Here is an 11,346-nt window from a genome sequence, read left to right on the forward strand (position 1 = left end):
TATCTGAGAAGCAGAATTGGAAGCTTTCAGCAGCTTGATTCAGAAAGCTTTCATGAGGCTTGGGAGCGTTTCAAGGAGTACACACAGGACTGCCCTCACCATGGTTACACTGATGTGAGTTTGCTGAACATTTTCTATAATGGAGTTCATGAAGAGAGTCAAGATGCCATGGACACAGCAAGTAATGGTGATTTCATGACCAAGACTGTTGAAGAAGCTTACACCTTGCTGAACAACCTGTCATCCAGCAAAGCAAACCGCAAGTCAAGGTTTGACACCAGCCAGAAGGGTGTTGGTTATGAATCCAAGAAGATAGATGAGCTGAATGCCAAGATTGAGATGCTTCTCAAGAGAGATCAGAAATCTGTGAAATTTGTGGAGGAGCAAGGCTATCGTTCCTCACAAGAAACTGTTGGTGATGATTCAGATGATATGCAAGCTGATGTGAACTACATTGGTGGTCAAGGAAACTACAACAGAGGCTACAATCAGAACCTTGGATGGAGTCAAAATCAGCAAAATAATCTGTCTTACCGGAGCAACAATGTGGAGAATCCACAACATCAGTCCTACCCTCAGGCAGGAAACAGGCAGAACCAGAATCAGAACCAGAGTGTGTTCAACCAAGGATTTCAGAACAGAAATCAATATCAGGGGAACAACTCGGGAAACTCAGGATTTCAGCAAAGGCAGCAGTACAACAACTATCAGAATCAAGGAAATGCCTCTTCGTCACAGCCTTCTCAGGATAACGAAATTAAGAAGATGCTGCAAATGGTGCTAGAAGGTCAGAAGAATAGCACTGCAGAGATAAACACCAAGGTGGATAACATGTATGGAGAGCTTAATGGGAAGTTCGAAGCTTTGAACACCCATTTGAAAGTTTTGGAAAAGCAAGTTGCTCAAACCGCCTCCAGCAGCAGAACAGCACCTGGATTTCTACCAGGGAAGTCAGAGACGAATCCCAAGGAGTTTGTGAATGCTATAACACTTAGGAGTGGAAAAACGATTGAGGAATCGAAAGAGAAAGAGATCGACCGATCTCAAGAACAGATCGACCGATCCAAGGGAAGGAGATCGACCGATCCGGTCCATCTGGATCGACCGATCCCGTGTCGACGAAGCCAAATTCCTCTGAACCTGAAGAGGTGTATGTGGCGCCTCCTGCTTATGTTCCTAAGGCTCCATACCCATCCAGACCAAGGCAGAAGATCAAAGAACGTGAGTACGAGAAGCTAAAGAACCTTGTTGGGGAGTTACATGTGAGATTGCCATTTGTTGAAGCGGTGAAGATGGTACCTTCTCTTAAAAGGTACATGAAGGAGATTCTTACCGATAAGATGAGCCTAGAGCGGGGTGTGTTGATGCTCAATGAGGAGTGTAGCGCAGTTCTACAAAATGTCATGCCTAAAAAGCGTGAAGATCCCGGAGCATTTGTTCTACCATGCCGCATTGGATCACTTACTTTTGAGAAGAGTCTCTGCGATCTGGGTTCAGGAGTGAGCCTAATGCCTTTCTCTGTCTCTGAGAGGCTAGGCATGACGAACTACAAACCTACAAGGATCTCCTTGGTCCTTGCTGACCGATCAGTGCGAAGACCAGTCGGTGTACTAGAGAACATCCCTGTTGGTGTTGGAAAGGGATACGTGCTTACCGATTTTGTAGTTCTGGAGCTGGAGCCATGATTGATGTACAGAATGGGCATATAGACTTACGTCTAGGAGACATGGCGATGAGATACAATGTGGAGAAGGTGCTGAAAAATCCGACTATTGATGGACAGACTTTCTGGGTTGATACATTGACTGAACTGGTGGAGGAAATGGATGAAGAGTTGCACACTGATGATCCTCTACAAGTCGCATTGACCCAAAGGAGAGTGAGTTCGGGTTCATGAACCAAGAAGTGGTTGGATTTTCTGAGATTTTGGATTCAGCCTCACCGATTGAGAAGCATGTCGCCTATGTCAGCCTTGAAGACTCAGGCACCGATAAAACCGTCAAACCGTCATCCTCCCAACCAGATTGGAGTGAGGAGAATGCTCCAAAGGTGGAACTTAAAGCCCTCCCAGCTGGGCTGAGGTATGCATTCTTGGGACCGAATTCCACATATCCTGTTATTATTTGTGCTAACCTGAATAATGTGGAGACCGCTTTGCTTCTTTCAAAATTGCGAAAGTATAGAAAAGCATTGGGGTACTCTTTGGATGATATTACAGGTATTTCTCCAGATCTTTGCATGCACAAGATTCACTTGGAGGATGAGTCAAAGACGTCCATAGAGCACCAGCGAAGACTGAATCCCAAACTGATGGAAGTTGTGAAAAAGGAGATTCTAAAGCTGTTAAGTGCAGGGGTGATCTACCCAATTTCAGACAGCACTTGGGTGAGCCCGGTTCATGTGGTTCCTAAGAAGGGTGGCATCACTGTCATCACAAATGAGAAGGATGAGCTGATTCCTACCAGAACAGTCACAGGGCATAGGATGTGCATTGACTACAGGAAGCTAAACTCAGCCACAAGGAAGGACCACTTCCCACTTCCTTTCATTGACCAGATGCTGGAAAGACTAGCCAACCACCCCTACTACTGTTTTCTCGATGGCTACTCCGGGTTCTTTCAGATACCCATTCATCCAGACGACCAAGAGAAGACAACATTCACCTGCCCATACGGTACTTTTGCCTACAGGAGAATGCCCTTCGGATTGTGCAATGCTCCTGCAACTTTCCAGAGATGCATGATGTCGATCTTTACTGATCTTATTGAGGACATTATGGAGGTTTTTATGGACGATTTCTCAGTCTACGGTTCTTCATTTAGCGACTGCCTTGCTAATCTGTGCAAGGTGCTGGAAAGATGTGAGGAGAAGAACTTGGTGTTAAATTGGGAGAAGTGTCATTTCATGGTGAAAGATGGCATTGTTTTGGGTCACAGGATATCAGAGCAGGGTATCGAGGTTGACAAAGCAAAGATTGAAGTTATGACCAGCCTACAGCCTCCCAGGACAGTGAGGGATATTCGGAGTTTTCTGGGACATGCCGGTTTCTACAGGAGGTTTATCAAAGACTTCTCTATGATAGCGAGGCCACTCACCCGTCTGCTGTGCAAAGAAGCGAAGTTTGTTTTTGATGCTGACTGCCTCGCTGCGTTTCAGATTCTCAAGAAGTCTCTAGTCAGTGCTCCCATTGTGCAGCCACCAGATTGGGACTTGCCATTTGAAATAATGTGTGACGCAAGTGATTACGCGATTGGAGCTGTTTTGGGGCAGAGAAAAGACAAGAAACTCCATGTGATCTATTATGCCAGCCGAACGCTTGATGATGCTCAAATCAAGTATGCTACCACTGAGAAGGAGTTGCTGGCAGTAGTTTATGCTTTCGAGAAGTTCAGGTCCTATTTGGTGGGCTCGAAAGTAATTGTGCACACAGATCATGCAGCCTTGAAGTACCTGATGACGAAAAAAGATGCTAAACCGAGACTCTTAAGGTGGATCTTACTCCTACAGGAGTTTGATATTGAGATCAGAGACAAGAGAGGAGCAGAAAATGGAGTGGCAGATCATCTTTCCCGAATGAGAGTGGAAGCTGAAACACCACTGGATGATACATTACCCGAGGAGAATGTCTATGTGATCACCTTGCTGGAGGATGAGTATTTGGATCAGGCTGATTGCTGTGCCATGAGACAAATTCAGGATGATCTCCCATGGTTTGCAGACTTTGCAAACTACCTATGTGCTGAAATTGAACCACCGAACCTGAAGGGATATGAGAGGAAGAAGTTCATGAGAGATGTGAACCACTATTACTGGGATGATCCCTTCCTCTACAAGAGATGCTCAGATGGTTTATTCAGGAGATGCGTTCTGGAGAATGAGATGCAAGGAATTCTTTTCCACTGCCACAGCTCAGAATACGCAGGCCATTTTGCAACATTCAAGACGGTTTCTAAGGTCCTGCAGGCTGGTTACTGGTGGCCTACACTTTTCAGAGACGCCCATGAGTTTGTCTCAAAGTGTGATGCATGTCAGCGGAAGGGTAACATCAGTAAGAGAAATGAGATGCCCCAAAATTTCATCCTTGAAGTTGAAGTTTTTGATGTATGGGGAATTGATTTTATGGGCCCTTTCCCATCTTCTTATGGAAATGAGTACATCTTGGTTGCGGTTGATTATGTCTCCAAGTGGGTGGAAGCAGTAGCCAGCAAGACAAATGACTCTAGTGTTGTCAAGAAAATGTTCAAGACAGTCATTTTTCCAAGATTCGGGATCCCGAGAGTGGTTATTAGTGATGGAGGCTCTCACTTCATCAACAAGACGTTCGATAAACTGCTGAAGAAACATGGAGTAAAGCATAAGGTAGCTACACCTTATCATCCTCAGACAAGTGGGCAGGTTGAAATATCGAACCGAGAAATTAGGGGATTTTGGAGAAGGCTGTAGGCAAAACAAGGAAAGACTGGGCTGTGAAGCTTGATGACGCCTTATGGGCGTATAGAACCGCCTACAAGACTCCCTTGGGCACCACTCCTTTTAATCTGGTCTATGGAAAGTCTTGTCACCTACCTGTGGAATTGGAGTACAGTGGTTTTTGGGCAACGAAGTTGATGAACTTCGACATTAAAACCGCAGCAGAAAGGAGGATGGTTCAGTTGAACGAGCTGGACGAGATTCGGTTGAACGCCTATGAGAACACCAAAATCTACAAGGAAAGAACTAAGGCATGGCATGACAGAAAGATAATCCCGAGAGACTTCGCTGCTGGAGACAAAGTTCTTCTGTTCAACTCTAGACTCAAGCTATTTCCTGGAAAGCTTAAGTCTCGTTGGTCCGGACCCTTCACCATCACAGAGGTTAGACCTTATGGAGCTGTTGTCTTGGAAGACAATGGGAGGAAATTCACCGTCAATGGGCAGAGGCTAAAACCTTACTTCACAGATGCAAAACCCGAAGAAGGAACCAATATTCCTTTATCGGAACCTGATCTCGCCTAAGGACAACAAAATAGTCAGGCTCGCGACTTTAAACAAGCGCTGAGTGGGAGGCAACCCACATGGTTTGATTTTCTTTCTCTTTTGTGATTATGTTTTTTTGGTGTGAATTGATTTTTGGATGTGTTTTTTAGATGATTTTCAGGCATGTATCACGATCAGGCAGAGATCGGTCGATCCAACGCCTATGGATCGGTCGATCTAAGGCGCCCACGGCACCGCTGCTGGACCTGAGGCAGCGGAGGACTCTGATGATGATGGAGCCTTGGAGAGGCGCTCCAAGAGGCGTACTGACCGCAACGCCTGATCGGTAATCTCTCTTGGAATTATTTTCACACCGAGACGGTGTGAAGTAAGTCTGGGGGAGGATGCTACTTATGTACCATATTGCTTTTATTTCTTTTATTTTCTTTGTGTTTTAAAAACTCTCTACGTATTTTTCTCAGACCCTGTGATGATTATTAGACTACTTCCTTGTGTGTTGTGCTTTACATTTCATATTGACCATTTTTCAGGACTGTTAGCGCAGACAAACCGAGGAAGCACTTGACCAAACAACCTCTCCTTAAATCTTTTATCAAGTCTCGGTGAATTGTAGTCGACTCAACTATTTTTGACCATTAATGAATTTAATTTCTTTTGACCAGGAATCAACATCAGGAAACGGTACACCATATACACATTCAGGATTTTCTTTACCACATTCTACCACTCTTTAATAATCCTGAATGGCCAGACTCATCAATAGTTTGGTACCACACCTACACCTTACCCTTTTATTTCATCTCCATGCATTCTTACACACTGATTATATGTGCATACATGTGCAAAAACAATGGAGAGATTAGGGTAGACATGGTTCATCCGACTGCTTAGGTAGGATCGGAACATTTAGGTGGTTAGACACGGACCTGTGTGTCTAGAAGTGTAAATGGAAAAATTGGGTGTTGTAAGTGTGTGATTGCATCGCAGTGTATATATTCGATTCCGGTTTGTATAAGTTTTCCAAAAAAAAAAAAAAAAAAAAAAAAAAAAAAAAAAATATGATTCGATCGATTACCACAAAACATTTGCAAGTAATCGGTCCAAAAAAAAAAAAAAAAAAATTTATTCATGTTTATATCTCATTCAGTATATTTGATTTAGACATTTTATTTTTATTTTATGTACTAGAGATGATGCTTTGTTTAAATTTGGGGTTAGAGTTTGAGATTTGTTGGTTTTTGATCATTTGAGACTTGAGCAGTTCGAAAACATGGTTATCAATATACTCGGTCTCTCCAGCGATTTTGCATAATGTTTTGCATTTTTTTTTGTTATCGCTGATACCCACAAACACTTGAGCCTCACCTAATTAAACACTAAAACAGCCTCCCAAACACCGAGCCCGTTATACCTGATGGAGATATCTTTGGTGGAAAGGTCACGCCCTTTTTAATGAATGTAAAGAGTTGATTACTTGAAACTGAGACTTGCAGGTCTGAAATATGGAAAGGTTTGCGCGGTCTTGGTGGGGATTTGGAATGAATGCCTTGACAGTCTCTGATTTAAGTGGTTAGCGAAATCACAAGGTAAGGTCTACTGAGGGTTAGTGAGCTCCCAAATTTTAATCCTCTTTACTTGAGGACAAGCAAAGATTCAAGTCTGGGGGAGTTGATATTCCGTGTTTTTAACGGTTTTAAACTCGTTTTGGAGCAATTAAATGGTCGGTTTTAATTAATGTTTTGGTCTATTTGATGCGTTTTGGTGTTCTTAAGTGTAATATGCAGGTTACTAGATAGCTTGAAAGAAAAGAACGCATTCGGGATTTATTCAGAAGCAAGATGGACCGAACAATGGACCGAATGAAGTATTGATCGCACAGAGCACGAGATCGACCGATCCGGGCTACCTGGATCGACCGATCCCAGGCTTTCATACACGAGATCGACCGATCCGAGCCATGTGGATCGACCGATCTCAGGCGCTACGGGCTCCACACGCACAAACGAGCTTTTCACTCCTTTTTACCCACTCCCCTCAATAATTCAGAGAAGAACTCGACCTTTGAGACTCAGAAAAGACCAGGGGCGACCAAGAAGGAGATTTACAAGTTCTAGAGAGAGATTTGAGAGTTTTTGTTCATCTTTTGTGTGATTTGTGAAGATTTGTGAAGGAGTTCATCTCAAAACCATTTGGAGAAGATCTTCTGAACCTTTACTCTGTTTTAATACAATCTTATCATGTTTTCTTCATCAAAATCGTTTTGTTCTTGTTTAGTTATGTGTGAGTAGTCATCTAGTTGGGTTTAGGGGTTCTCATAGGGGATTTCTTGATGTTTTGATTCATAAAACGTGTGTAGACTAAGGGATTACGTTTTGGTTCTTCATCTAATGGGTTTCTTACTGCTTGAACTGAATTGATCACTTAGTTCATGATTTCAGATTGTTTGATGCACCGAAAGTGATTGTTTGAACTTCCGAAAATACTTTAGATGAGCAAAGTGTCCTTAACCCTCGGAAGTTGATGTTATTGCGCTTTGTGAACATATTGAACCTGTTCTTAATGCTTGTTTAGAAATTGAAACTCAGCGGAAGTTAGTGTGGAGATTTCTATAACATAGAGAATTAGCGCTACGGAAGTAGGTTAATTCTAATATCGTGTTTGAGTTCTAGACGGTTCTTAATATATCCCTGTGTCTGCCATTAATTGTATCTTGATTAAAAAGAAATCCCTGAGAATTCCCAATGCCCAACGTTTGTTTTAAAATAGTTTTCAATTCGTTTAAATCATCTTTTTACATGCTTGTTTACACTTTGTGACACTAGAGAAAATTAAATAAAAACCATCAAAAACATATCTTGATTCGCTGTAGCTATTAACTTGTCTGCAACTCTACGTGTGATCATCGGTCCCTGTGGATTCGATCCCGCATTACTACTGCGTACTTTACTGTGCACTTGCAGTTAGATAATCGGGTTAAAACTCGAGACATCAGAGCTACCCAAACGATTGTATGCAGAGGGTTCAGAACCTCGGGTTAAGAAGATCAACAACAGTTGCCGCATGGAACTTATCAGAGATCTTAAGAAAGCTATGTGTGCAGAGTACGATGATGTCAAGAGAGATCCTGTTGTCACACATATCATGGCTATTGCCGAAAATGATCTCAAGTTCTCTGGGAAACTAGTGGATAGCTTCATATGTAGGCAGCTGATTACCTCAAAGCTGCATGAGAAGTGGTTTGTTTTTGCGAGGATGCCTCTCCGGTTTTCGCTTCAGGAGTACCATGCTGTGACAGGCCTCAAGATTACACGGGAAACTAACAGTGACGTAGTGAAATGGAAAAATGACGGGGGTTTTTGGAGTAACCTACTGCACACAGGTGGTAAGATCACCTTGCAGTCGATCAGAAAGGTTCATCTACAAGAAGTTCACACTTGGACGCGGCTTGATAGGATGAGGTTGATCTACTTGTGTGTAATAGTGGGTGTGGTGATGGGGAGAGATGAGAAGGTGTCCATCCCTCATATGTACATCAAGTTGGTGATGGATTTTGACAAGGTTCGGAAGTTCCATTGGGGTCTTCACTCGTATGATTTCCTGCTGAGTTCGATTGAGAAGGCTGGGAAGAAGTTGGGTAAGAAGGAGAGCTACATTTTCGAGGGTTTCTCCTATGCTCTCCAGATTTGGATTATGGAGGCAATTCCTGATTTTGGAGAAATATTAGGCAGAAGAGTCTCAGACAGCTTCAAAGGTCCAAGGTGTGGCAATTGGAAAGGAGTTGCAAAAGTTTCTTATGAAGACATCATTGACCTCGAGGACTCCTTAATTAAGAAGGTAAATTCTCTCTCTTTTTTTCTTTTATATGGTTGTTGTATATATTTTGTTTGGATTTTAATGTTTTAGCTGTTTGCAGGATAACTTGTTCCGGTCATATCAGTGACTGGTAATGGTGATGTGTTTCTAGATGTTGACTATATAAGGAAGGGTGAGATGGAAGATGAACGAGTGGACCTTCTTTTGGAGAGGATCAGGAACAAGTATGATTGGAGCAGCACAGACTGGCCAGTTTTAGACCCTGAAGAAACTAAAATGGAGGAACCCGACTGCCATGATAGAGGGTCAGAAGCTGATAAGAGCGTGGATCATACGGATGTTGTACCAGACGAGGAGACCTCTTCGGTTAAGGTTGCAGGAAAAGGCAAGAGAAAGTTTCTTGATGAAGGAGCAGAGACAAGAAAGAAGAAGGTGCTGTGTAAGCGATCAGCAGAAAAGTATCTGACTTTTGGTCTTGAAACTAAGAGTTTCATTGAGGGTCTTATCCGCACATCTGTCACTTCATTGGGAATGTGCTCAGTATGCAAATGGCGAATATGGAGAGGGTGTTTACAGAGAGGATGGGGAAGATGGAGATTGATGTTTCACAGCTCAGGGACGCAATCAGTTTGACTGGTGAAGGAAACTATCCTAGCAAGAAAGAAGCTGAAGAAGCTCCACTAAACAGCAAAGCCAAGCAAGCTCCACCTAAGAGCAAAGGCGCTCAAGCTCCACCTAAGAGCAAAGGCGCTCAAGCTCCACCTAAGCGCAATGGCGATCAACCTACTCCAACAAAAAAGGTACTACCTAAGAGAAAGTGTAGAACTTGATGAACTTGGAACTACGATGCTTGAGTTAGGGTGCTGGAGCTCGGCTTTTGGAACTTCATATTGACTGTGTAATATTATGTAATATGGAATGTGAAACTTTGTGTAATAGGTTTCTAAAGTATAATATGTTTGACTGTTTGTGTATGAAACTCTATGAATGTAATGCTTTGTTTGTGTTATGAATAAATGGCTTCTTCTTATATGCATTGTTTTAAATTTTAATGAATAGGATGGAAAAAATATTGCTACAGAAACTAATGATTTTGATTTCGGATTGAGTACACAAGACTTGCGGGACCTGTCCCAAGCTACATTTGCTGAGGGTTTTGATCTGTCTCAAGTGAAAGTTGAGACCTCAAGTAAATCAAAACCGTTGAAGATGGCTCCACTGCAGTGGATGATGAGCAAATAGATCGAACCAAAGAAGACTCGCCAGATGCCGCGTTGGTGTTTTTCCGTGAAGAGGATTGGGAAAAATTTAGAACTTGGTCAACTTCCTCCACGTAAGTACTCTATTCTCATTCATCTGTCATGTATTGATATATTTTAAATAAAATGTATAATTGTTTTATAATTTTATCATTGTATTTGGTTTCAGACGTCTACGGATTGGACCTGCCACTTTAGATTTTGAGATTGCTAATCGTCTTATGGATAAATCTGAGTGGGTTGATAGCTTGGTAAACCTTAGAGACTATTAGCTTCCATTTGTGTCTTTTAAATACATTGTGTGTGCTAAGATTTTCGAAATATGCAGGAGATTGACGCCGCAATGTACGTATTCCGGGAGAGAACATCTTTGAAACGATGGAGACCTCATCGTGTCGCCTTCATGACTGTCGTCTTCAGCAATATGATTAAAAAAGAGTATGGTCATTTAGAAGCTCAGGGTAGAAAGAGCTACATGCTTCATAATTTTCTACTGCAGTACGGTAAAGGGGTCCTTCCACCACATGGCAGGACACATGAGATATGGAATATAGATGTGGATCGGCTGTATGTCCCTGTTCATGTCAGTGGGAATCATTGGATCGCCTTGTGCATCAGTTTCGTGACGAGGAGCATTGATGTGTTCGACTGCTCGGGTAGGAAAAGGTACAAGGAGGTGGATGGGTTCGCAAACCTTATTCCGCGTATTGTCAAGGCAGTTCAGCCTATGAGACACCAGAAGGATTTCGCAGTCGGTGCATATACTGTTTCCTATGTCCCCGTTGGGAATCTGATTAAAAGTGCATGTGACTGTGGCGTCTATGCAGTGAAGTTCATTGAGTGCCATGCGCTTGGATTGGAGTTGTCGTTGTTGCATGATGGTAACATTATCGAAGCTCGCCATAGGATTTTATGGGATCTTTGGGAAGCAGCTAATGATCCGGAATTGATTGACAGGATGTCAAAGTATCAATCCCCAGAGTTTCTCTCTTCGACTGTAGAGGAGATTCTGTGAGACTGCTTGGTTTCTAGTTCTAATGTAATGAACAAGATTGCTTAATCTGATGTAGAACTTCTAGTGTTTTATTATCATTTTTAGGAACAAGAATGCTTAGTCTATTGTACAACTTCTAGTGTTTTATTATGATTTTTAGGATCGACTCTTCTAATCTGATGTACATCTTGTGGTTTTATTATTAAGACTTTTTAGCTGAAGAATGCTAGAATTTAACACTGTTTTAAATTAGAACCCTAACCAAAACCCTAAACATACCCTAAACAAAACCAAAACACGGAAC

At 42.4% G+C, this 11,346-nt stretch overlaps 1 protein-coding gene and 1 non-coding gene across 2 annotated transcripts; one reads left to right on the forward strand and one right to left on the reverse strand.

The window, feature by feature from the left end:
• On the reverse strand, positions 1–107 carry LOC125593632. Its single transcript, XR_007329532.1, has one exon. It is a non-coding gene; the product is annotated as a small nucleolar RNA R71 (small nucleolar RNA).
• Positions 108–8,036: 7,929 nt separating this feature from the next.
• On the forward strand, positions 8,037–11,063 carry LOC125592686. Its single transcript, XM_048768042.1, has 8 exons — positions 8,037–8,810; positions 8,890–8,903; positions 8,957–9,247; positions 9,331–9,589; positions 9,849–9,942; positions 9,999–10,122; positions 10,218–10,299; positions 10,377–11,063. The coding sequence occupies exons 1-8, from the start codon at positions 8,037–8,039 to the stop codon at positions 11,061–11,063; spliced, it is 2,325 nt and encodes a 774-aa protein (XP_048623999.1).
• Positions 11,064–11,346: the final 283 nt, after the last annotated feature.

The sequence above is a fragment of the Brassica napus genome, chromosome C9 (assembly GCF_020379485.1).
Source record: "Brassica napus cultivar Da-Ae chromosome C9, Da-Ae, whole genome shotgun sequence".
Classification (NCBI taxonomy): Eukaryota; Viridiplantae; Streptophyta; class Magnoliopsida; order Brassicales; family Brassicaceae; genus Brassica; species Brassica napus.

What these genes read in the sequence shown, in the direction of transcription:
- LOC125592686 (XM_048768042.1), top strand. Translation starts at nt 8,037, where the DNA reads ATGGAACTTATCAGAGATCTTAAGAAAGCTATGTGTGCAGAGTACGAT. An exon ending in CCAAGCTACATTTGCTGAGG is followed by an intron (nt 9,943 to 9,998) that starts GTTTTGATCTGT and finishes AAACCGTTGAAG; the next exon opens with ATGGCTCCACTGCAGTGGAT. An exon ending in CTGAGTGGGTTGATAGCTTG is followed by an intron (nt 10,300 to 10,376) that starts GTAAACCTTAGA and finishes CGAAATATGCAG; the next exon opens with GAGATTGACGCCGCAATGTA.